The sequence below is a fragment of the Leptonychotes weddellii genome, chromosome 12 (assembly GCF_054177405.1).
Source record: "Leptonychotes weddellii isolate Sample4059 chromosome 12, ASM5417740v2, whole genome shotgun sequence".
NCBI lineage: Eukaryota > Metazoa > Chordata > Mammalia > Carnivora > Phocidae > Leptonychotes > Leptonychotes weddellii.
This window is the reverse complement of record NC_138380.1, coordinates 76,838,356-76,861,553: the sequence shown is the minus strand read 5'-3', so window position 1 is coordinate 76,861,553 and position 23,198 is coordinate 76,838,356. Positions and strand designations below refer to the sequence as shown.

The 23,198-nt window shown below is 37.6% G+C and overlaps 2 protein-coding genes across 2 annotated transcripts in view; one reads left to right on the top strand and one right to left on the bottom strand.

Moving 5' to 3' along the window:
- CCDC146 (coiled-coil domain containing 146) overlaps positions 1-23,198 on the top strand; it is a 115,971-nt gene that overhangs the window by 35,234 nt on the left and 57,539 nt on the right. The window lies entirely within an intron of this gene.
- Positions 3,822-10,105, bottom strand: FGL2 (fibrinogen like 2). The gene is made up of 2 exons (XM_006731906.3): positions 9,355-10,105; positions 3,822-7,207 (listed from the first exon to the last, which is right to left on the bottom strand). Exons 1-2 carry the CDS (start codon positions 9,968-9,970, stop codon positions 6,501-6,503), a joined length of 1,323 nt encoding a protein of 440 aa, XP_006731969.1. The 5' UTR covers positions 9,971-10,105; the 3' UTR covers positions 3,822-6,500.

Below are 23,198 nucleotides of genomic sequence, written 5' to 3'. Positions count from 1 at the left end.
GAATATTCTAGAGAAAGCTGCTGCAGTGGGAATAAATGTCCTTTTGCTCCGTAAGGCAGCATCTGTGTGACCTCTGAAATGACAGTTACAAGGTGGATGGGCTGCAACTGTGCTGGTTGTTCCTTATTTCCAGCTCGTCTTCCCTGGAAGGCTTGGCTCCATGGACACTTACTTACTAGGTTATTTCATCTAGGCCCATAGATGCATGACTGTCCACACTCTAGTATTTCTGAATATAGAAACGTATTTCTTTCCTCTTTTAAAAAAAATTTATTTATTTGTTTGAGAGAAAGAGAGAGAGAGCGAGCACAAGCCAGGGAGGGAGGCAGAGGGAGAAGTGACGTGGGGCTCGATCCCAGGACCCCGGGATTGTGACCTGAGCCAAAGGCAGACACTTAACCGACTGAGCCACCCAGGTGCCCCTAGAAATGTATTTCTGAACCCTAGATGTCTTCTCTGAACAGCATGCTAATATCCAAATGCCATCCACTTGATGTATTATCAATATCTGAACTTAGAATGTTCAAAACTGCTGGCCACCACCCCCTCACCCCACCCCTGCTGCACTTTCCGGACAGGCTCCTCCTGCAGCCTTCACCTCAATTAACAGCAGCTCCATCCCTCACAGTTGCTCAGGCCAAAATCCTGTCCTTGTGATACCTCTGATCTTTTCACCGTCCACCCTGATCTTTGATCAGCAAAGTTTGTCCGCTTTACCTTAAGGATCCACTTCACTGCAAGCACCGTGGTGCACATCTCTCTCCAAGACCATTGCAAACACTGTCAGACTAGTGTTCATGCTTCAATCATGTCTCCCAGCAGTGTATTCTCCACTAAACAAGAGTGATCCTTTTAAAATGGGATGAGATTGTGTACCTCTTCTGATCAAAACCCTTAGGGCTTTTACCTACTCAGGGTAAAAGGCAGAATTCTTACCATGACTTATAAGGTCTAGATGGTCTGGCAGTCGCCACCCCACCCCTTACTTAACCCCAACCCCCCAAGTTCTCTCTGATCTCATCTTCTAAACCCCCTCCACCCTAGACCGTCTGTTTTTCCTACACTGGCCTCCTTGCTGACCCTAAAACACGCTAAGCACCTTTGCACCTGATGCTCCCTTTGCCTGGATATCTTCTCCCACCTATCCACCTAGCTCATTCTCTCATATCTTTAAGACCCTGTTCAAAGGTCACCTCCTCAGGGTTGTCTCCCCAGACTGCCTATGTAAAGTAGCATCCTTCCTGTCATACTCCTTATCTCCTTTGCCCCATTGAATTTTTTATGGCATTTCTTATATATTATTATTCATTTCCTCTGATAAGATACAAAGTTCCTCTGCAACTTTTCAGACAAGAGTAAATATATAAATATTATTTTACAAACAGTAATATTTAAGGTTTCCACATTGCAGAATAGGGTTTTTGGTAACTGATATATCTCTGGCTTTCTCGAAGACTGTCTGGCACATAGTATACACTCAGTAAATACTTTTTGAATGAATTACGCCTGAATCCACTCCAAGATTTCTATCTCCGTAAGTCCTTTAGTTCCAAGGCATTTCTGGCTTCTTAATTTTAGTTAGCATGAGCTGCTGTCAAAACTAGGTTTGTGTCAACTAATCAAGCAAACTATTAGAACTGAACACATCTGCTCAAGCTAGCCCATTGAATCCAGAACTTCTGGTAAATATACCCGTATCAGTAGATTCAGTCACATCTGAAAGACTGTTTTTCCTTCCTTAGTCAAGCAACCTCAAAATCTGTCTCCACATGTCTTCCCCAGCTTTCTACTGATAAAAATTAGCAAATTTGTGAAAAGGCTTCTCCTCCAATTTGACTTCATAATTGACATGACAGCATGCCCTGGTTACAGGTCTGGAGAGGCCAAGGAGTGGCATCAAGGAGCCTAAGGGACAATTAAGATCTCTCCCTCAGAAAAGAAAGCAACACTGTCTTCCAGCAAAGATAAGCCTTCTCAGTGTGGGGGAGGGAGGGGCCGCTTCAAGGAGCAAAGGAGGCTCAATCACATTTGGGAGTTCAGGGGACTGAATTCTCCAAAGTAAACTCAATTTTACTCATTTCTATTCTCACTTCCAACTCCTCCCAACCAATAAACAAAAGAAACCTGGCACAGATATGACTCAGTAGACACTGCATTTTGGCAAGACCCAGAATGAAATGAGTTTGGATTCAGCCATCTCTGCCTGTTACCTCTGGGGAGAGGGAGAAGATTGGAACTGAAGGGGGTTTGCAAAGGGTAATTAGTCTAACTGCAATTTTTTTAAATTAAAGCATTCATGGATTTTGTATGATTAAAATTAATTTCAAAATTACAATATGATGTAAAAAGTATGAAAAAAAAATCTTTTTTCTTTAGGAACACAGTCAGGAAGACCAATCGCTGTCTGCTCTGGTACTGCCGTGTGCCTCCGCATGACATGTATCCAGAGGCATGTTCCCAGAACCCCTTCTAAAGGCTTGCTAGTGTACGTACCCAATCCATAGCATATCTGATCCTCTCTTGCCATTTCCTCCCCCCCCCCCCCGCCACCGGCTTCAACCCCTGCTCACCTGTATTCACCTGTATTCACAATCTCCCCAATCCTCTGATTTGACGGTATCTGCTCCTTCCCCAGTTGTAACTCCAGCTTCTTCACACTACAGCTCTTTATCTATGGTAACATACTCATGAACCATTTTGAAGAACAACACTGTCTCAAATTGGCTCTACATCCTAGCCAAAGAGATTGATTTCAAGGTAGAACCCTTGTTGAATAATGTAATGTATAATAAGGAATATATAGGATGGTATAGGACCTGAGAGGTACCAACCCCCTCCCAATGTTATCAGAACAGACTGCCCAAAGGAGATAACTATTTAGGATGATGATGATACACACACACACAAACACACACACACACACACACATTCTAGGTGTTTCATATATGTTATCTCATTTAATCCTCTCAATAACTATCAGGCAGATTCTTTTTTTTCCCCCAAGCAGATTCTACTGTTATCCATTTTGTAACTGAAAGAACCAAGGAACAGTGAGATTAAGTGACTTTGCTTGTGATCACACAGCTTACAAAGGGTGGAGCTGAAATTCAAATCTAGCAAATCCAGCTCCTGAGTCCCTGCTCTGATTCATGAGTTATAAGACAAAACTCAGCAGGGGTTGAGGATGGTATTCTATCTAGACCAAGGGAACAGTATACACAAAATAGCGAAAAACTCAGAACATGGGGATTGTTTGAGAACAAGGAATTCGGTATGGCAGGAGTATGCATGGTGGCAGAAAAGGACAGTGAAAGGGGTGGCAGAGACCAATCCACGAAGGGGCTTATTTGATGGATTTTTATACAAGAGGAAATGAGGGGTTGCTGGAATAATACGATCAGAACTGCATTTCTGAATAGTCCCTCTGACAGTGAAATGGAGGGTGTTTTGGAACAGATTGAAACTGGGGGCATGGGTTACTCTGAGAAAGCGTTTGCATTACCCAAAGGAGTTGATAGGGGCTGAGCCAAAGGAGCAACATTAATGATGGAAAAAGATGGAGCTGAATGCTGCAAAAGGAAACTGAAACTTTTGTATTTCCAATGTGTCAACAGTATTCTGGAGGGAAATAAGACAATGATGTTCCTGTATTTGCCTCTGTCTTCCTGTTAACGAAATAGAACTCATTAAAATCTTTATAGAGTCAAAGGTAAAGTCTAATTAGGTAAACACTATGCAACTTTTCAGACAAGAGTAAATATATAAATATTATGTTATAAACAGTAATATTGAAGGTTCCACATTGCAGAAATAAACAGAGGTGAAGATTAAATCTTTTATTTTACAGGGTTGTTAAAGACATAAACCTATTTATACATAAAAGAAAATAAGAATTCTAAACAAAAGCTTATCATGATGACATTATCCATTACTTTAACTTTTAAAACCTTTCCTTGAGCAGACATCAAAAATAAGGACCAACAAATTTTGTTACTAGGATATCTTTCATGCTTCATATATTTAAGCTCTTTATTTTACTGGACAGATGCGTCATTAGTTCATTTGAAACATTACTGCTTATAAGAAAAATTTTGATCTTTCTTTTCAGCAATGAGTGAATTAGTTTCACTTGGAATTTCTAAGGACTAATTTTAGTCAACATTTTCAAAGAATGATAAAGCTTAGAAATAAAGTCTTAATTAAGATAACAAATATTAGCCTTTAAAATGGAGCCAAGACTGAAATATTTGTTAATAATCAATCCACATTTATGAACATTAGCATATATTAGTGAATAGTTAAGGCAAAAGACTCTCAGATATAATCTATTTCCATCAACATGTTAAAGATGATCAAAGTATAAAATATATTTTATAAATGACATGAAATGATTTCAAAAAGAAATTTCTATGTCACAGAAATTTTTATTAGAAAAGTACCATAAAAGTATAATTGAAAATAAAGTTTGATCCTTTGAAATAAGGTAGAAAGATAAAAGGACAAGCTTTTGAATATTTACATGGATTAATAAGTTATTTGCCAAATCTCCTGAAATGATACCTCATTCCCATTAAGTCAGTGGACACTCACTATATGAGCTATTTTTCTTTAGAACTGTTATTTTGTGAAGAGTCCATTTTTTTTCTTTTTTTCCATTGTGTGAGAAATAGAAGTTTGATGGGATAAGATCCTGCCTGATGAGTCCATTTTTGATCACAGAAATTTACTGAAACCTACACATATATTAATAATTACATATAGTAAATGAAAATCCTCTTATCTGAAATAAATACATTGTATATCAAAATCTTCGTAATCTTTTTTTAAAAGAAGAGAGAGAGAAATGAAGAGTAAATCAGTTACATTTACATCTATTAAACTATTGAGTAGATATGAAGCCTTTGAAATCTATAATGATATTTTACATTTTGGTCATCATAATTCTATCTGCATTTCTCTTGCTTTAACATTTTAATAGTGTTCATAAAAACCTAATTCTTATCATGTGTACCTGAGAACTTTGTATGTCATATATTTTTTTAAAGAATATCTTGCTTCTTTTTGGTTAGAATTTTCTATAAAGGGCAATATTTGAAAAAGTTAATTTGTTACCTAAAGCAACTATCCTCCTTAATCATTTTCAAAGGAGTAAAGTTGCATCTTTATGAGTTTATTTTGAAAACTTGGTTACTGTATTAGAAACAAACTAGAAATTAAAGATTAAATATATTTCTATGGCTCACATTATTTTATTCAAATTTTATTCTAGAGTATTTTTTTAAATGTTCAACAGAATACTACTGTTCTCTCTGAAATGATCCCTTTTTACAGCGATGAAATTTAACACACTACTTTTTATAATCTTTTAAAAATGATACCCACACTCCAAAATTAGTGAATTATAAAAGTGTCAGATATTTTAATTTGGTTAAAAAAATAAACACCTGTATTTAAATCTTTAAAAAAATAAGCAATACACCAGTTAGGATTGAAATACATAATATTTGAACTACTATATATTTCAAAATTCATATGTCCTATAAAACTTAGCTTTCTATGAAGTGAATCACTTAATGAAATTATTGCTTTGGATATAAATGCTTTGGCCTTCAGAGTATTCTAGTCTATAAATAAATGCTTTATTCCCCACCCACACCTATCCTTCCAAAAGAAAGCCTACTAGTAGTCACACACAGTAGTGAGCAATCTTAAATTAAAAACTATTGTGCATACAGAGCAAAGGAAGCTAATTTTTATATTAAAGCAGTTTTCACCATGCAACACCTAAAGAGTTATTAACTGTGAATTAATTACCTTTAAACCATGGTCTTTAAGGCTGAATTTTCTGAATGCTTTTAGGAGTGACATTATGCTACCACTTTTAAAATATTTTAAATGACAGATGTTTTACATTTCACAAATAGTACCTGAACAGGTTTAATTCTATATATTTCCCTTCATCTGAGAACTAAAATGCTGTAGGTCTTCCTGAACCAAAGTAAATGCCATAAATTGAGAAAGTTTATCTCAGAATGAGGATTAGGGTATTCAGAGACAAAGAAATACCCAATAACTGAGGAGCGCCTGAAAAGAGTGATCTACCATTAACTGTATTTAAGGCACAATAAAAATTCAGATTACTTGTGTAAAAATCCAGCTTGCTAAATAAACAAAGATTTCATAATTATAGTGAGTAATACAAGTAAATAGAAAACTTTTCAATTATAGAAATTAAGAAAATCATAAACCGAGTTGTGTAATTCTCAATAATCCCACTTGCTTTGCAAGTATTCATTTGGATAACAGTATAACAGCAACAAAGAACTCCTTTAAAATGTGTATTTTTTCAGCTTTATTTCAAATGCTGTGTAGCATAAGAACCCACTGCTTAGAGATAAATTTGTAGTCATAGAAAAGGAGTATGAAACATATTCCAAAGTGCTAAAGGAATTAATTGCCCCATTAGGTAATGAATACTCAGAGGAAGGAGCACGAGTGATTCATGGCTTAAAGCGCTTGGGTCTAATCATCATCTTGGCCTCCTTGAAGGAGGACTTGTAGCCACCAGGCTGTGCCTCACTTATGCCAGGCCAGGTGCCCCAGAAAATCCCATTACGGACACCTCTGTATTTTTGGTGATAATATTTGCCATTTAAGTTTGCAGAAAGACATGCATCAAACCACCAGCCTGAACTGTAATAGAGCCCACAGTTCCCAGAGGGATATCGATCATTGTCCCTGTCTGGGGTGGTGAAGAACTTCAGATCATGGTTGTAATGTTTACTGAAATGTAGGGCATCTCCAGCAGTGCCATTATAGTTACCGATGTGTAAACGGTATCTGAGAAACTCACTAGCCACATAAAACTGATCATACAAGGCATAGAGTTTGACACCGTTGAAGTCTTCAAGATCTATTCTTAGAATCATTTCCTTACTCTTAGTCAGAAGATGAATTTTATCGTTCCCCAACCAAAATTCTCTTCTGAGGTTTCCAAAGCCTACTTTGTAGTCTCGCCACATTCTGGTGAAGTTGATGCTTCCGTCGACACGGGCCTGCAGCACTGTCCAGCCTCCCCCCATGGTCTCCATGTCACAGAAAACTTCGAAGCTACTATTTTTGGGATCCGGTGTCACTCTGTAGAGATCACTGCTTCTTTTGCCTATTGTGTAGTAGTCAGAGCAATCTTTATATATCAGATGTTGAACTGAAGGGGGAAGAAGAGAAAGGCATCGGATTCTGTTCATAGAAACTATGCATCTTAAAAATTCTTTATATTTACAAAAGTAGTTTGATAATTCAGTCGAAGGTGTTAATGAAACCCTGCTCTGCAAAACTCACTTGAACCTGTTTAGCAAATGTTTATTAAGGCCTCAGAATAAGAACTTGGTGCTATAAAAGCAGACAAGGCTCTCCAACGTGACTTGGTTGGTAATCATAGTGATAATGTTCACAACGAACAAAAACGAGACCCCCATCAATAAAGTAGTTTTAGTAAGTTAGTTAATATTTAGTGTTACTTATGTGTTCTAGGCATTCTGCCAAAGACTTAACATTTTCACACTTACTCTGCACATTGACCTTACGACGTAGGTATTACTTCCAATCTGTAGGTGAGGATATTTAGGCTCAAAGAGAATCAGTGGCTTGCCCAAGTTCACAGAAGTATTAAGTGGCACAGCCAGGACCCATACTGATATCTGGCTGGCTGTAAAGGTTGTTCTTGTAACTACTACATTCCTTAGTCCTAAAGGACAGATGCTCCCAACTCCCCTGAACTGCATTCCACGTATACAGAAAAAGCACAAGTTTCTATGTCCTTTCACCTCAAGGGGCCAATACCCTCCTCTCTCATAAAGTTTTATAGGATATGTTCCAAATGATGTGTTAAAATTCTAACATACAGAATTGATCATAAATTCACATTTGTTTTCCTCGCTTGACAACTAAATAAAGAAGATCGAGTAAAAAAAAAAAGGTTTTTTAAAATAATATACCAGTATTCTTATTCTGAATTTATTATTTGGAAAGTATTTCGCCAGTGTTTCATATGTTTGGTTTCTAGAAAGAAACAGCAGGTGGTTATGTCCAGGGCAAGTATAATAATCAGTTAACATGGTTCTGTAGGAATCAAATACAGATATTTACTCTCAAATATTTCTTATAAAGATCTGGGCCAGATAAGGTAAATTTAATACGAGCTTCTCAGAGGCACAAAAAATCTATTCATGTGTGTTTAGAACTCACAGCATTCCAATATTTCCCCCAAACTTTTAGTACAAAGATAGATGGTAGAAAATTGTGCATATCATTACAAGTTGCCATGCAGCATCAAATCTAATGTGTGCCCAGAGATAGCACTAAGACGTGAGCCTCTGCCTTGCAGTGCAGGATACATTCAGACACAGGCCGCCAGGAGTATTAGCAACAGCGGTCCTTGAAAGCCCTGCCTACCTTCAGATCCCTGGCAGATCCCCTAGGGATGGAGCACTCATGAGGTGCTTGTTCCAAATGAATGTGACCTCTGTCCCAGGCATCATATCCCTCCAACCTCACACTCATGGTAAGTGGAGGTCCTAATGCAGAGATGGCTTTCCAAAGTGTAGCAAGACCATCAGGAGCAGTGTCCCAGGAACTCAGGTAGAAAGGCAGCGTTTGGAGGAACCAGTGCCACAGCTAGAAGGTGGTGGGTATCGTGGTAGTAGTTAAGTAGTTAAGTAGTAGTAGTTAAGTCTGTGGTCTTCTGGTATGCCAAAACTCTCCCCTTAAAATGTTTTTGGGCCACTCGAAGCAAAAAGTTCTGCACACACATGAAGCCATATAGATGCTTTTATTCCATCTATAAAATCTCCTGTTTTCACTAGGTATTTGGGATTACCAACTGTAGATAAGCACAAATCTTTCAAAGATTCCTTGTGGCCACATGAGAAGGAGCAGTCAGCCAACCACAGGAAACTTGATTCCCAATGAACAAAGCATAACTGGAAATATTGCCTTATCTCTATTGTTTTCAAACATTTCAGTGAGGAGATAAGTTAAATGCACTGAAACATTAGGAACTAATATCTCTCTATTCCAGTTTGTGTGTAGCTCTGGCATTAGCAAATAAGCTCTTTGAAATTGGAAGTGCTTTCACAGGATACAGAACTAATTATGATTTTTGTAATTGAGTCTTATATAATTTCTGTGGCCACATTTGCAAAGATATTAGCTTTTCCTGTACTACCTTGATGACTAAAAGGCTTATTTATTTCCTCTGTCATCTATTTAACTTATTTGCTCAGGTTAATGTTTACAGATACTATCTAGCTGTATAATAGTCATGAACAACTGATAAGAATACATTGTACATACCTGGACGTGACTGTATTTGTTCTTGAATGGGACACTTAGACGAACACTTGCCATCCAAACTATTGACAACCGAAGTTAGATTTGCCACTTTGCTATCAACATAATTTTCTATGTTGTTCATATTTACAAGATTGAGCTTCTCCAGGCGACCCTGAAGCAAGTCGATCTCCTCCTTTGCATTCTTTAGGTCAGAGGACAGCTTGTTCACCTCACTCTCTAATTCTCGAACTCTGTTGTCATCGGCTTCTCCCTGGGATCCCGGGCTAGGTGACAGCAGTCCATTTCTGCCCGGGTCCCGGCTGTCGTCAGCTTGCAATTTGCAGTCCTGGCAAGATTTCTTCAGGCTATTTACCATTTCCTTGAGGTTCTGGACTTCCTTGAACACCTCCTCGATCCTGCTGAACTGCCTGGGGAGCTGAATCGTCAACGGGGGCAGGCTCACCTGGTAGGGGCATTGGCCGCCCTCCTCGCATTTCCCTCTGCTTTCTAGTCGCACCGGGCAGGCATCCCTGGCCGTTTCATCTTTAATTTCCTCCGTTTCATTGTTTGCCACAACCAACAAGCCGTAAGCAGCAAGGACAGCCGAGCTCAGCCAGCACCAGCTGGCTGGCTTCATGTCGGCGGCGGCGCTCACCCCAGCAGGGACGCGTGCGGGGCCGCGCTGTTTTAAGAGCCGCAGCTGCCTGCCTGAGTCAGGCGTTCTGTGTTCTCAGAAAAGGGCGGGAGCGCTTGCATCACCAGTTTCAGAAACACAGAGGAAGAGGAGCCTGTCCTCTTCACACGCCGCTGGCCAAGACCTGATATTGATTCTCAGAAGAATACGCATCAAAATTACTGCAGTTGATTGGATGCGCATACGCCTCACGTTTCACTTCTATAATTTAGTTTCTAAAGCGCACACACACACACACACACACACACAAATCTTGGATTTCACAATAATTACCCTCGAAATCAATTGTACTTCATGCCATCGGGGAAAACTAGCTTTTAAAGAGAAAAATTAATGTGCTAGTAACCCAGAGGGAAAAACAGAAAGTTTATAAAAATGGAAATGGTCTTTTTTTTTTCTTTTCCTTTTTAGAATGGGGTCTTTGAGGATTCTGTAAATTTTTCATGTTGGACCTTCAGGTGAAAACTTAAGCACTTGAAATTTAGAAATAGGCCAAGAAGTGCAGCTTTCTGACTCATGCCATGCACTTTTGTTTCATCTATTTGAAAAAGGGAGAAAACTGGTAGAGAGAAAGGGGTTGATTTTCATTCCTCTAGCCCTAGCACAGTGTAGAGCAAATGTCTCTATGACAAAAACACATTTAAAAGTACGTCATTGCCTTTCACCAAAACCAGCAGCCTTCTCCTTCGCCTTCACCCCCATTTTTGTGATTGTAAGGTCGGTCATGTTCTACAGTTGCCCACGAGTGAATCTTTGAACATTTCCCAGCTCTGTTCTGATTCTCTTCCTGTCCCCAGCATCTTTGCCTTCCCTTCCCACTGGCAACCCCGTGTCCGCGCTCTCTCCCTCCCACAGTGGGTCCCTCTGCCACTAGCTCGTCTCTGCCTTGCCCAAACACTTGTCAGCATTCATGCCTTTTCAAACTTTTCTTGGTTTAAACCTTTTTGCGCCGTTTTCAACCTTTTCTCCTCAAAAGCTGAGGGGCAGGAAGGCAGAACAGCTTCAATTGGAGAAACAACCTACTTTTAATTAGTTTTGCATCTTGGCATCTCATATCAGGTTTTTTATTTTAAAAAGGATTTTTTTGGCTTTAAAAATAATTTCAAAATAATTGATATAGATAAAAACCCAAATTCTTTATTGTATTACTCAAGGTACTCTATAATCTATCTCCTATTTATTTCTTTAAATTGATGTCTTGTGACTTTTCTATATACCCCCTTCATTCCAACCAGGTACCCTATTCACCCTAACTCTTCATGTTCTCTAAATGTGTCAGGCTCGCTCTACACGTTGGCAATTGTATTTTTTCCTGAATATTTGGATGAACTGGATTCCATCCCTGGATCTACCTCTTATTGGAGGTACAGATCATTACCTTTACTGAGGCTTGGTTCCTATAGCTGTGAAGGGGGTATCTGGCTATTCTTCCCTCATACGAGAATGATAATTATAGAAACTTTGAGTGAAGTGTGTACCAAATGTGGTGTTATAAGTGTAACATTCTTTCCCAACAAATTTATCAAACACATTCTGCACAACTTATGCCTCATTTTCCTCCATCTCCTTCCAGCTTTTTAAAAAATGAAGTTTGTTTTCTCTTCATTCCATTCAGTGCAGTCAAACCAATTTAGACAAGATTTTTTAACTTTCTGACTAAAAATGTCTAATTAACCTTTTAATTTCATTTTCTCTCCTCACTTGCTTTTAAGCTGTGACACTCCCCTGTTTTGAGGGGAGAAATAGATGAATGAATAGATCATTTTAAAAGAAAGAGAATGATGATAATATAGGTAATACATAAAAATATATTATAAAGTAAAAATATATAGGAATAATATTTAGTTTAAGGTACATTACTAAATGCCCTTAAGTGGCTAGGGTACAATCTATATATTTAGCCAGTTAATTATTTATTAAGGACCTTCTATATATATTGAGCACTATGCTAGATCATATATAAAATGCATGCCATGGCCTCATTCATTCATTCATTTATTCATTCATCCACCATCCCTCCATCCCTCCTTCCATCATATATTAACTAAGCATCCTTTACATGCAAGACACTATTCAGGCACTAGGCTACATTAGTGAACAAATCAAACAAAAATTCCTGTTTCCTTCTTAGGCAGGGCTGTTGAGGACCTTGTATTTTCTTCATTCTGGACTTTGAAGTAAATCATAAGCACATTTAAAAGTTTCTGAATCTAACGAAAGTGCAGCTTTCTGACTCTTGCAGTGGGCTTTTGTTTCATCTCTTTGAATCAAGGATTGCTTTTCCAAGCACTACTGCTGATTCTTGGGCCCTGCTCCCCCACCTAGCCAAGGGCCAGTGGCATGGTTCCACCTAAAAAGTGTGGATGTGCTGTAGGAACTGGCTCCTGTCCCTTGAGGACCCATAGAAAATTCCCCAAATAAGGGTAGAGAACTGCTTTGTTAGTCAGTTCTCAATGACACTGGCAGGTGCTCCTCTGGGTTCTTTTGTTTGTTTGTTGTTTGTTTGTTTCTGGGTTCTTAATTTAAAAAATCACTGGTCACTTACTGCAGGCAGGCCTTAAGTGACTACAACATGAAAGAGGTTCAACCTGACTAATGAGTTTATAACCCATGGGGCCAGAGAGGGTGTGCTACAATTATTCAAGAAGCTTTCACCAATATTATGTCACTACATCCTCCCATCTCTACAGTTACCATGTGCACTTGCAGATGAGCAAAGAAAGGGCTCAAAGCATTAAATACTTGCCTGTTTTACAGGTTTTTTAAAAAAGATTTTATTTATTTATTTGACGGAGAGAGACAGAGCGAGAGAGGGAACACAAGCAGGGGGAATGGGAAAGGGAGAAGCAGGCTTCCCACTGAGCGGGGAGCTGGATGTGGGGCTCGATCCCAGGACTCTGGGATCATGACCTGAGCAGAAGGCAGATGCTAAATGACTGAGCCACCCAGGCGCCCCTGTTTTACAGTCTTTAAGAGACAGAGTTGGAATTTGAACCTGGATCTGACTTCAAAGTTCATGTCTTTTCTCCCACGCCACACTGCCATGTAGGGGGAAAGATAATACTGGAGAGATATATTCGTACCATGTTGTGGAGAACCTGGTGCTTAATCACTGCTTAGATCAATGGGGAGCCACTGAAGGTTTTTGAGCAAGGGAATAATATAATCAGTTAAGCACTTTAGATAATCTATCAATGAAATTCTCGATGCACCGGAAAGAGAAAGATTAGGCAAGGAGAGCAGTTTAGAGGCCATTTAGATAGTCCAAGTTTTTGTTTCCCAAGGTGTGTTTCCTGGAACACGAGTAGCTAGATGCTGATGAATAGAGTTTCAGGACAAAAGGATCTGAGAAATATCAGTCATATACTAAAGTGTGTTATGGCTGGCCGAGAGGAAAGTGATGGTTGCTGCATTTTTCAAATGTTAGTTAACAATAGGAACCTTCCCCCGCCAGCCCCAGGACCATTTTTAGGAATGGATCTTCTACTAGAAACCAAAAGGAAATGGGAGTCCTAGGTGAGAGGTACTAGTGTGATGGCAGGAGGGGTGGTAAAGTGTTTGCAGACATTATTACCAAGGAGTGATAGAAGCCATGAGATCTGATCACTGATCAGAAATGGAGGGAAATGGAGAACTATGAAATATGACCCTGGTTGAAGTTAAGTAATGTGGCAATGAGCGTAAGGAGCAAGCAGTAGGTTGGGGAGAGCGTGGAAGTATCAGTTCTGAATACATTGACAAGCCATTAAATAGAAATATCTACCGAACAGTTGGATATCTAGAAATGAAATCCTCAGAATACGTGCGGACATCAACTTGAAACCACAGGAACCAAGAGGATGGTCAAAGAAATAGGACAAGAACCAGAAGAGTGCAGTGTCATGAAGACTAGGAGAGAAGGTTTCAAGCAGGCAGCTATCAGATAATCACAAATTTGAAGAGCTGACTTTTTGTCCTCAACGCCTATGGAATTCCCATCATCTGACCTTCACCTTTTGCCTCCTCCCTTTTGCTGGAAAGTCTTTCTGGATTTTCTCATTTCCAGTCTGCCCAGACTTGAATATCATCCTCTGACTCTTCATGGCAGCGTCAGAATCTTCCCTTCTTCCCCACATCTGCCTTCAACCCAGAACTGACATGTTATGCCCATTTACAGATTTGTTTTTCAGATCTAAACAAATTATTTAGCACCAACATATGGTGGAATTTCTATAAGCCACATATGAAAATTAATTGCATCAGTCTATATTCACAACATATTCAGACTTCTTTATTGTTTTCTTATTCAAAGTATATTCAAGGGAGGATCTGCATTTACTGTATTTGGGTCAGATTTCAAAAGTAAACTTCCATTTCCTGTAATGCCGTTTATTTTTTTAAAGGAAACACTTTATGTCTCTATTTGTACCAAAGGAAGTTAATATGACAATCATTTATAGCACTGAGATATTTTCACTGATATTACATGTATTAACATATTTTAGTTTCTGATTTATTAAATTCAAGAGCATTCGATTATACTTTAGGGAATATGTCCTTTTAGGATAATAAAGAATTTAAAACATTCACTTTTTAAACACTTGATTTGAAATGTCAACAGCAAATAATGTTTATTTTAATATTCCTTAGGGGTCTTAGTCCTTATTCATCATAAATTTGAAAAAGAACTTTAAACAATACCCTGATTTCAGCAACCCATAGAGAGATCAAGAATTGCCTGATTTTGGTTAGAACTAGAATAACAGTTGATAGTTTCTTTGATCTGTCTTACAATGACCTCACTAGCCTAGATGTAGACTAGAAATCCCTCTAGTACGGACCTACTATTAAAGATCCATTATGTGAATCCTTAAGGGTTCTGGTTCAAAAGTAGCATAGGGCAGAAACATCCAAGGCTCCACTTTTTATGAGACTACAGAATATAGAGTTATTTGACATGCTAGTGGCCCAGATCTTCAGTGGGGTACTCAGGGCTCCTCAGCTAAAATTTTATGAAACTGGAATATCCCATGGAAGTCTTGAGATGTCCATCAGTCATTATCTATCAACAGAATCTCTTTTTACCATGTACCCTACACCAAGCCAGGGATCATGAAGGATCCAAGAGATCCATGGGTCATGACATCTAATTTTGCTGTCATCTAATTTCCAGAGACTTAGAAAACTTCATATAACCAATGTTGGAGAAACAAAATGTATTTATTTTTATTTATCAAAAATTGATCTTATTTCTTTTTATATTCCTGAAACAAACAATAAAAATATAGTAAAGAAATCGTGAAAATCAAATTGTGTCTTTCTTTCTTTTTTGTTTCAGATCATGGCTTTCTGCACCTTCTCTTTGTCTCTCATTGTTTCTGGTAGTTATTTCCTATAAAATCACTGCAAACCCTGAATTAGCGAATACTGAACCATTGCTCCTAAGAGACATACTGGGTTAGGTTTCTGTGAGCCTCTGGTCATATTTTTGTCAACTGATCAATACATAACCTTGTTTTAAATGTGTTTCTGTTTAAAAACATTTTATTTTATATTGTTGACTCATTCACATGGAACTCATGGCCAAGATAACTATAATTCACGCCTGAAGGGATCTTATCTAACAAGTATTTTCTCCATAAGGTGCCTTACAACTTTCTTGTACTTAGGAACACCAGGCAGCCCTTCAGCACTAAGGCCCTTTTCAACAGTGAAATCACCAACAAAAGGCACAAAACTGTGGAAAATGTGACCCTTAGACCACAGAAAGGATACTTGTTTACAGAATGAGAGCTGAAGCAAGACGGCAGAGTGTTGCCTTCTTTGAGTTCAGCTGCACGTTGGGCAACTCAAAATGTTCACCATTCTAGGGATGTCTACAAATCCCCAAAGCCTGCCAGTATTATCTTGGGGTTACAAACAAATTTTAATGAGTAAATGAATTTGCAAACACACAATCCATGAATAATGAGGACTGAAGGTATACTGTTACAAAATCCATGACTTTAAATTCTTGAAAATATCTATTCATTCATTCTAAGTTGAGATGTTTAATTTGGTTTTACCTGTTTCAGCACTTGCTTTCCTTGGGGTATTGGTTTATTTGGCATTTTAAAACAATATATAAATATAAATTTATATTATGTATAACATATTACATGTATATACATTATATGCTATATAATGTATTCTATATGTCATATATGTTATAATGTATAAGTTAAGTCATACAACTTAGCTAAAGGATTTACTTTAATATTTCAGTTCATTCATTAGAATAGTGTGCATCTTAAAGAATTAAATTATTATGGAAAAGTGGAAAATATCAGAGAAAAGAGGAAAATATTAAACTAATTCCATGCTAATTGGATAATTTCATGCTCAATGCATGTCTTTTAAATGCCTGTCTTTACTCTGAGACTCGTTTTTAAAAGACTCAAGTTTATTTTATGAGATACATATGACAGCATGTGAACCCTCAATAAAGGTTAACTTAAAGGTGATTTCCACTGTGCTGGTAAATAAAGAAAATTTATGAAATGGATTAAATTTGGTAAATAGTAAACATTGAAACACACTGCTTAGCCCTTCCCGGTTCTTAGGAAATCTTTTAAAGCATTTACAGTGTAGCATTCTGAGGTACAGCATTATCTTACTTAGTTTATTTCTTTCTGCTTCTAGTTTGATAATATCTATGATTTGAGTCATTTCCTGTTCTTTTCAGGGAAAATCTTTCAGGGTAGAAGAAACTACTTCATGATCATTATCAACAGATGTAAAACTGCTTGCTCCTTATTTTGTTTATTTTTAAGTATCCACTATTATTGATCACAGCTTTCCTCATACAAAGTTATTTTGATTATGTGTGCATGTACCAATGATTTGGCATGTCTTTGACAATTGATACAAAGTTTATCTGCAACAATTGCTGCTTCACAAAAATAAGAGGAGACAAAAGTTTTGTCAGTCACATGTAAATATAAATTTAAACTAAATCTTCCTTCATTACTGTGATCATCTCAAAAATAACATGACATGATACAGTGAAAAGAGCCTTAGGATGATAGTCTTGGAACTCATGTTCTTAGTGAGGAAACCTCCACTTTCTTGCCACTTAGGTTGGCTTTAATTTCCATATCTGTAATATGAGAAAGTTAAGTTAGAGATCACTAAGTCTCCTTTCAGCTGTAACGGTTTATGATTCTAAATGTTATTCATTAGAAGCCATATAAGAGCAAAGCAAAGCATCAAAATGTAAAAAAAAAAGTACAGACTATCCTTTAATTAAATCATTAATTCCAATGGAAAACTATAAAGATCTGCTTTGTTTTAGCTATTCATCCGGTCAATGAATACTTATTTTGCATTTATTGAACCGTGCTCTGTACTGGCCCTGGGGGTAAGAAGGGTAAAAAAACAGACACTTTCCTCACTTGGTGGAGCTTTTAAGTTGTAGAGGAACATGTTCCAAGCCAGAGCCAGCCTTGAGCAGGGGCGATATGTTTACCTTAGGGCACACAAAGGCCTCTTCTGAACCCCTCATTTCCCTCCCACTATACCATGGCATTGGCCTCACCTTTTGTTACTCCTGAAATGGCCACTTTTCAAGTCATTTTTTCCAAATTAGACCACAAAGGTTGTATAGTGTCTGTAAATAATCACTTCCACTTGGGATATATGCTGTCTGGGTAGAGAAGAGAACTTCCTGTTTCTCTCCTTTATTAGGCTTATTTCTTTGCTTCTTAACCCATCTCCCTAACAACCACCACTCCAAGATCTTCATTTACAAAGCAGAAAAAGCATTTAGAACAAAAGGGATTTTAAAAAGAAAACCTTATCCTATACAAATGGCATATGTAGCTTCCCTAGGTCTAAAACTTACTTAATGAGTGTAGGGTTTATTGATTCAGCAAATTATAAATTCTGCAGAATGCACAGAATAAAGACATCGCTGTAGTATTGAAAATATAAAAACACAAGAGTAAATATATTAACACGTTCTGCTTTTTACATTTGCTCCTTTCCTATTTTTCCCCTCCATTTTGTATCTTTGCTTCTGTAGTGTGAAGCAGTGGGGGTAAGAGGGGAGAAGCAGCAAATGGATTGGGGGATTTTACTTTTCTCCTTTCTAAGGCAGGCACCAGAGGGGAGCTTGGCCTGACTTGGAGAATCTAGGCCAAGTTTAAGTTGCTCTTCCTCATTGCTCCACAAATAGCTAACATCTGCTGCTTATTATGTGCCCATCTTCTATAATTTCTCCCTCTAATTCCCACCCAAACATAGAAGACAGAAATATAGTGGAATGAAGTGGAGCCTGAGATGGAGTTTGGTGGGGTAAAGACAACAAGACAAAGAAACAAAGAAAAAAGACGGGGGCGGGGTGGGGGAGGAGGAGAGCAAAACTGAATCATGGTAGGAGCTGTACCGTGATCTTTTATTTAATGAATACATTAAATCCATATGTAAAGCTAATTTTATAGGATTTTTTTTTCTGGAATGGATACTGAGAGAACAAAGTTATAGGATAGGATTGGAGTCAGAGCATCAGGGCATCAAAGATAAATGCCTTCTCCATCACTTCAACAGTGGCCTTAGTTGTCTCCACAGGTGCTTCAGATTATATTATCATATTGCCCATCTGCAAAGTTAAATAAACTTTTAGGACATACAAGTTCCAAACAGCTTAACTTTACAAACAGTGCTAACTTTTAGCCAGCATATCTGATTTCCAAATGTTTAAAGGAGTTTTGTTGTGGAACTATTCGCTTTCCTAACAACTCAATTCCTTGTAATTCCTTGAGTTTGCATGTTTTGAAACCCCAGTACTACAGCAAATAGCAAAATGACGTTGTCAGGTGGAAGGTGAATATACTAAACATATATTCCAGTCATTGATATACAATATTTAGAACAGGGCACCTGGGTGGCTCACTCGGTTAAGCATCTGCCTTCAGCTCGGGTCATGATTCCAGGGTCCTGTGATCGAGCCCCACATCGGGCTCCCTGCTCAGCAGGGGAATCTTCCTCTCCCTCTGCCCCCGCTCATGCTCTCTCTCACTCATGCTGTCTCTCAAATAAATAAATAAAATCTTAAAAAATAAAATATTTAGAACAAATAGTGTTTAGAGTTTACTAAAGGAACTTTAATATTAAACAGCTACTACAAGCTTTTCAGGGCCACAAAACCTCAGGAAATGATGTTTCATGTTATCAAGACCAACCTGTTCATTTTACAGATGAATGAACAGGTCTAGGAAAAGCTAAATGATCTGTGCAACCCTGACCAATTCTGCTCAGGTCTTCCAGTTTTCAAGCTAGCTTTTCTAGCTAATTCCGGATTGATCTGTATAGTACTCTTAATTTGTTGCTAGACTATAGAAAAATTTCACCAAAATATAGTTTACCCATATTAAAACTTTCCTAATACAATGCTTCTGGGATTTTAGAAAGAATACAGTTTCTTCAGGTCTTTCAAAATAATTGGGAGTTCCCAAACGTGCTATGTTCACATGCCTTGTTGTACATGAAAATGATTCAGACAATTTCTCCAATATATACTAATCTGTATCCATAATTTTTTCCCATTTGTCTTCCTGGCTATGATTGTTTGTGTTGTCTGGCTTAGAGTATAAATTCTTAAAATAATTATTTTTTATTTTTTAAAGATTTTATTTATTTGACAGAGAGAGCGCGAGCGAGAGCAGGAACACAAGCAGGGGGAGTGGGAGGAGAAACAGGCTTCCTGCCGAGCAGGGAGCCTGATGTGGGGCTCCATCCCAGGACCCTGGCATCATGGCCTGAGCTGAAGGCAGACACTTAACAACTGAGCCACCCAGGCGTTCCAAAATAATTATTTTTAAAAAGACATCTTGTGCCCCACCCTGCCCAGAGCTGCATTCTAGAAGGCATGTGACCAATTTTTTTTAATTCCTTTCCTGAAAACTTTTTTTTTTAAGATTTTATTTATTTATTTGAGAGAGAGAATGAGATAGAGAGAGCATGAGAGAGGTCAGAGGGAGAAGCAGACTCCCCACCGAGCAGGGAGCCCGATGCGGGACTCGATCCCGGGACTCCAGGATCATGACCTGAGCCGAAGGCAGTCGCTTAACCAACTGAGCCACCCAGGCGCCTGAAAACTTTTTTTTCTGATTATAAATGAAATACTTGCTCAATGTAAAAAAGATTAGAAAATACAGAAATACATATGAAAACTAATCCTTTTTTTATCATGGTAAAATATCCATAACATTAAATTCACCATTTTAACCATTTTTAAGTGTACATTCAGTGGCATTAAATACATTCACATTGTTGTACAACCATCACCACCATCTGTCTCTAAAACTTTTTCATCGCCCTCTACTGAAATTCTGTACCCATTAAACAATAAATCCCCATTCCCCGCTATCCCACTCCTTGTAATCACTATTCTACTTTCTGTGTCTATGGATATGACTATCCTAGGTACCTCATGTAAGTGGAATCATAAAATATCTGTACTTTTGTAATGGATTATATCATTTAGCATAATGTCTATGAGGTCTGTTCATGTTGTAGCATGTATCAGAAAGAATACCATTTTTTTTTTTTTAGATTTTTATTTATTTATTTGACAGAGAGAGACACAGTGAGAGAGGGAACACAAGCAGGGGGAGTGGGAGAGGGAGAAGCAGACTTCCCACGGAGCAGGGAGCCCGATACAGGGCTTGATCCCAGGACCCCAAGATCATGACCTGAGCCGAAGGCAGATGCTTAACACTTGAGACACCCAGGCACCCCAGAATACCATTTTTTTTTTTAAGGCTGAATGATATTCCATTGTATGTATATGCCACATTTTGTTTATCTGCTCCTCTGTTGATGAACATTTGAGTTGTTTCCACCTTTGACTTTAATGAATAATGCTGCTATGAAAATGGGTGTACAAGTATCTGTTCAATAATAGCCATCCTAATGAGTGTGAAGTGGTATGTTGTGCTTTTGATTTGCATTTCTTAATGATTAGTGATGTTGAGCATCTTTTAATGTGCTTATTGGCCATTTATATTCTTCTTTGGAGAAATGTCTATTCAGGTCCTTTGTTCATTTTTGGATTGGGTTGTTTGGTTTTTTTGTTGTTAAGTGTAATAATACTTTTACTAACATTTTGGAGCATTTCAAGTCATTTTTCTGAATGTGTAATTTGATATAAAAAAACATCTACTACATAGTTTTTAATCTTTAAAAATTTTGAAGTGTAACACCCATACATTAAAGTGTCCAAAATATCATGTACAATTCAAGTCAAATACTCAACCACTACCCAAGTCAAAAAATAAAATATTGCCAGCTCCCAGAAAGTCCCTTTATACCCACTCAACCTGTAGTAGCTACTGTTCTGACTTTTATAATCTTTATTTTATTGTTCACAGTTTTACCGCTTAAGCATGAGTGAGTCCCTAAACACCATACTTTGCTTTACTTTGTTTTATATTTTAAATTTACTTTGTATGTTTACATACTTATGTACATTTACATACATATATATTATATATTTATATACTTATGTATATTTTAAACATACTTTGTTTTATATTTTAAATTTGATGTAAACAGAATCATACAAAATGTATTTTTTGTGTTTGAGTTTTTTCCTTCTGTTGTATTTGTGAGAACCATTCATATTTTTGCATGTATTTTTCTATTATATGGTTCTGCAGGTTTGAATCCTCGCTTCTCTCCTTAGAGCACAGCCTCTCTGTGACATACCTATTTCATAGGATTATTAGAAGAATTAAATGAGATAACGTATTCAAGGCTCCTAGTACATTTTTCTGGCATATATTATTATGTGTATATTAACTATTAAACTGAAGCCTTACCTAAACACTATAGTTTTTTTTAAGATTTCATTTTTATTTAATTTAGAGAGAGAATGAGAGAGAGAGAGAGCACGAGAGGGGGGAGGGTCAAAGGGAGAAACAGACTCCTCACTGAGCAGGGAGCCCAACTCGGGACTCGATCCTGACACTCCAGAATCATGACCTGAGCAGAAGGCAGTCGCTTAACCAACTGAGCCACTCAGGTGCCCAACACTATAGTTTAGATTGTTGACATTTTTCCACAAGTTTCTTTGTGTGTAACATTCTATTCATCTCTACCATAACACATTTATAAATATATGATAGTTTGCAGTGCATGATAATTACACTGATCTAGTATTCAATGCTCAGGATAAGGATACCCTCAGTAAAAATCTTTGATGGAATACTAATTATTGTTAACACTCTTGTCTTCCATGGAATAAGCTGTAGTCTCTAAGTTTAATGAGTAATTCAGAACCATATTCAAAGTAACACAATGTGAATTTTGTTTCTTTGTGCTTTCTTTTTAAACTAGTCCATATAGTCTATTCTAATGCTTTGGTATGTTCTTTTCATCATCTCTATGACTGGCAAATATTCATTCTCTGAGGATTGATTCGGGTTTTGAGGAGAGCCAAAGTTCTCTTAGCTCTGTGTAGAGCTAAGTTCAGTAATTAAGGTAGGAAATCAAGCCAATTGATATGGATTTTGTTTAAAAGTAAAGTTGGCTATTTTGATGATTAAGTATATTATAATATTGATTATTATACTATATTGTTACATATAGACAACATAACATTATTGGATTAAATTGATAGCCTTTGAAGTATTTTAGATCACACTCACTTGGATATTTTAACTCTGATACTTTTGGTTATCAAGAAATGTATAACCTTATACTGAAAAAAATTTTTTAAAGATTTTATTTATTTATTTGTCAGAGAGAGAGACACAAGCAGGGGGGAGCGGCAGACAGAGGGAGAAGCAGACTCCCCGCTGAGGAAGGAGCCTAATGTGGGACTTGATTCCAAGACCCTGAGATCATGACCTGAGCCGAAGGCAGATGCTTAAACTGACTGAGCCACCCAGGCATCCTGTTATACTGAAAATTTTCAAACCTATACAAAAGAAAATCATTGATAAACCCCTAGCCAGACTTATCAAAAAGAGAAGAGAAATGACCCAAATCAACAAAATCATGAATGAAAGAGGAGAGATCACAACCAACACCAAAGAAATACAAACAATTATAAGAACATATTATGAGCAACTCTATGCCAGCAAATTAGATAACCTGGAAGAAATGGAGGCATTCCTAGAGATGTATCAACTACCAAAACTGAACCAGG

Bases quoted from the DNA above. Each gene is read 5' to 3' on its own strand.
- FGL2 (XM_006731906.3), bottom strand. From the start codon at position 9,970: ATGAAGCCAGCCAGCTGGTGCTGGCTGAGCTCGGCTGTCCTTGCTGCT. The intron at 7,208-9,354 runs GTATGTACAATG...TTCCCCCTTCAG, and splicing joins ACAAATACAGTCACGTCCAG to TTCAACATCTGATATATAAA.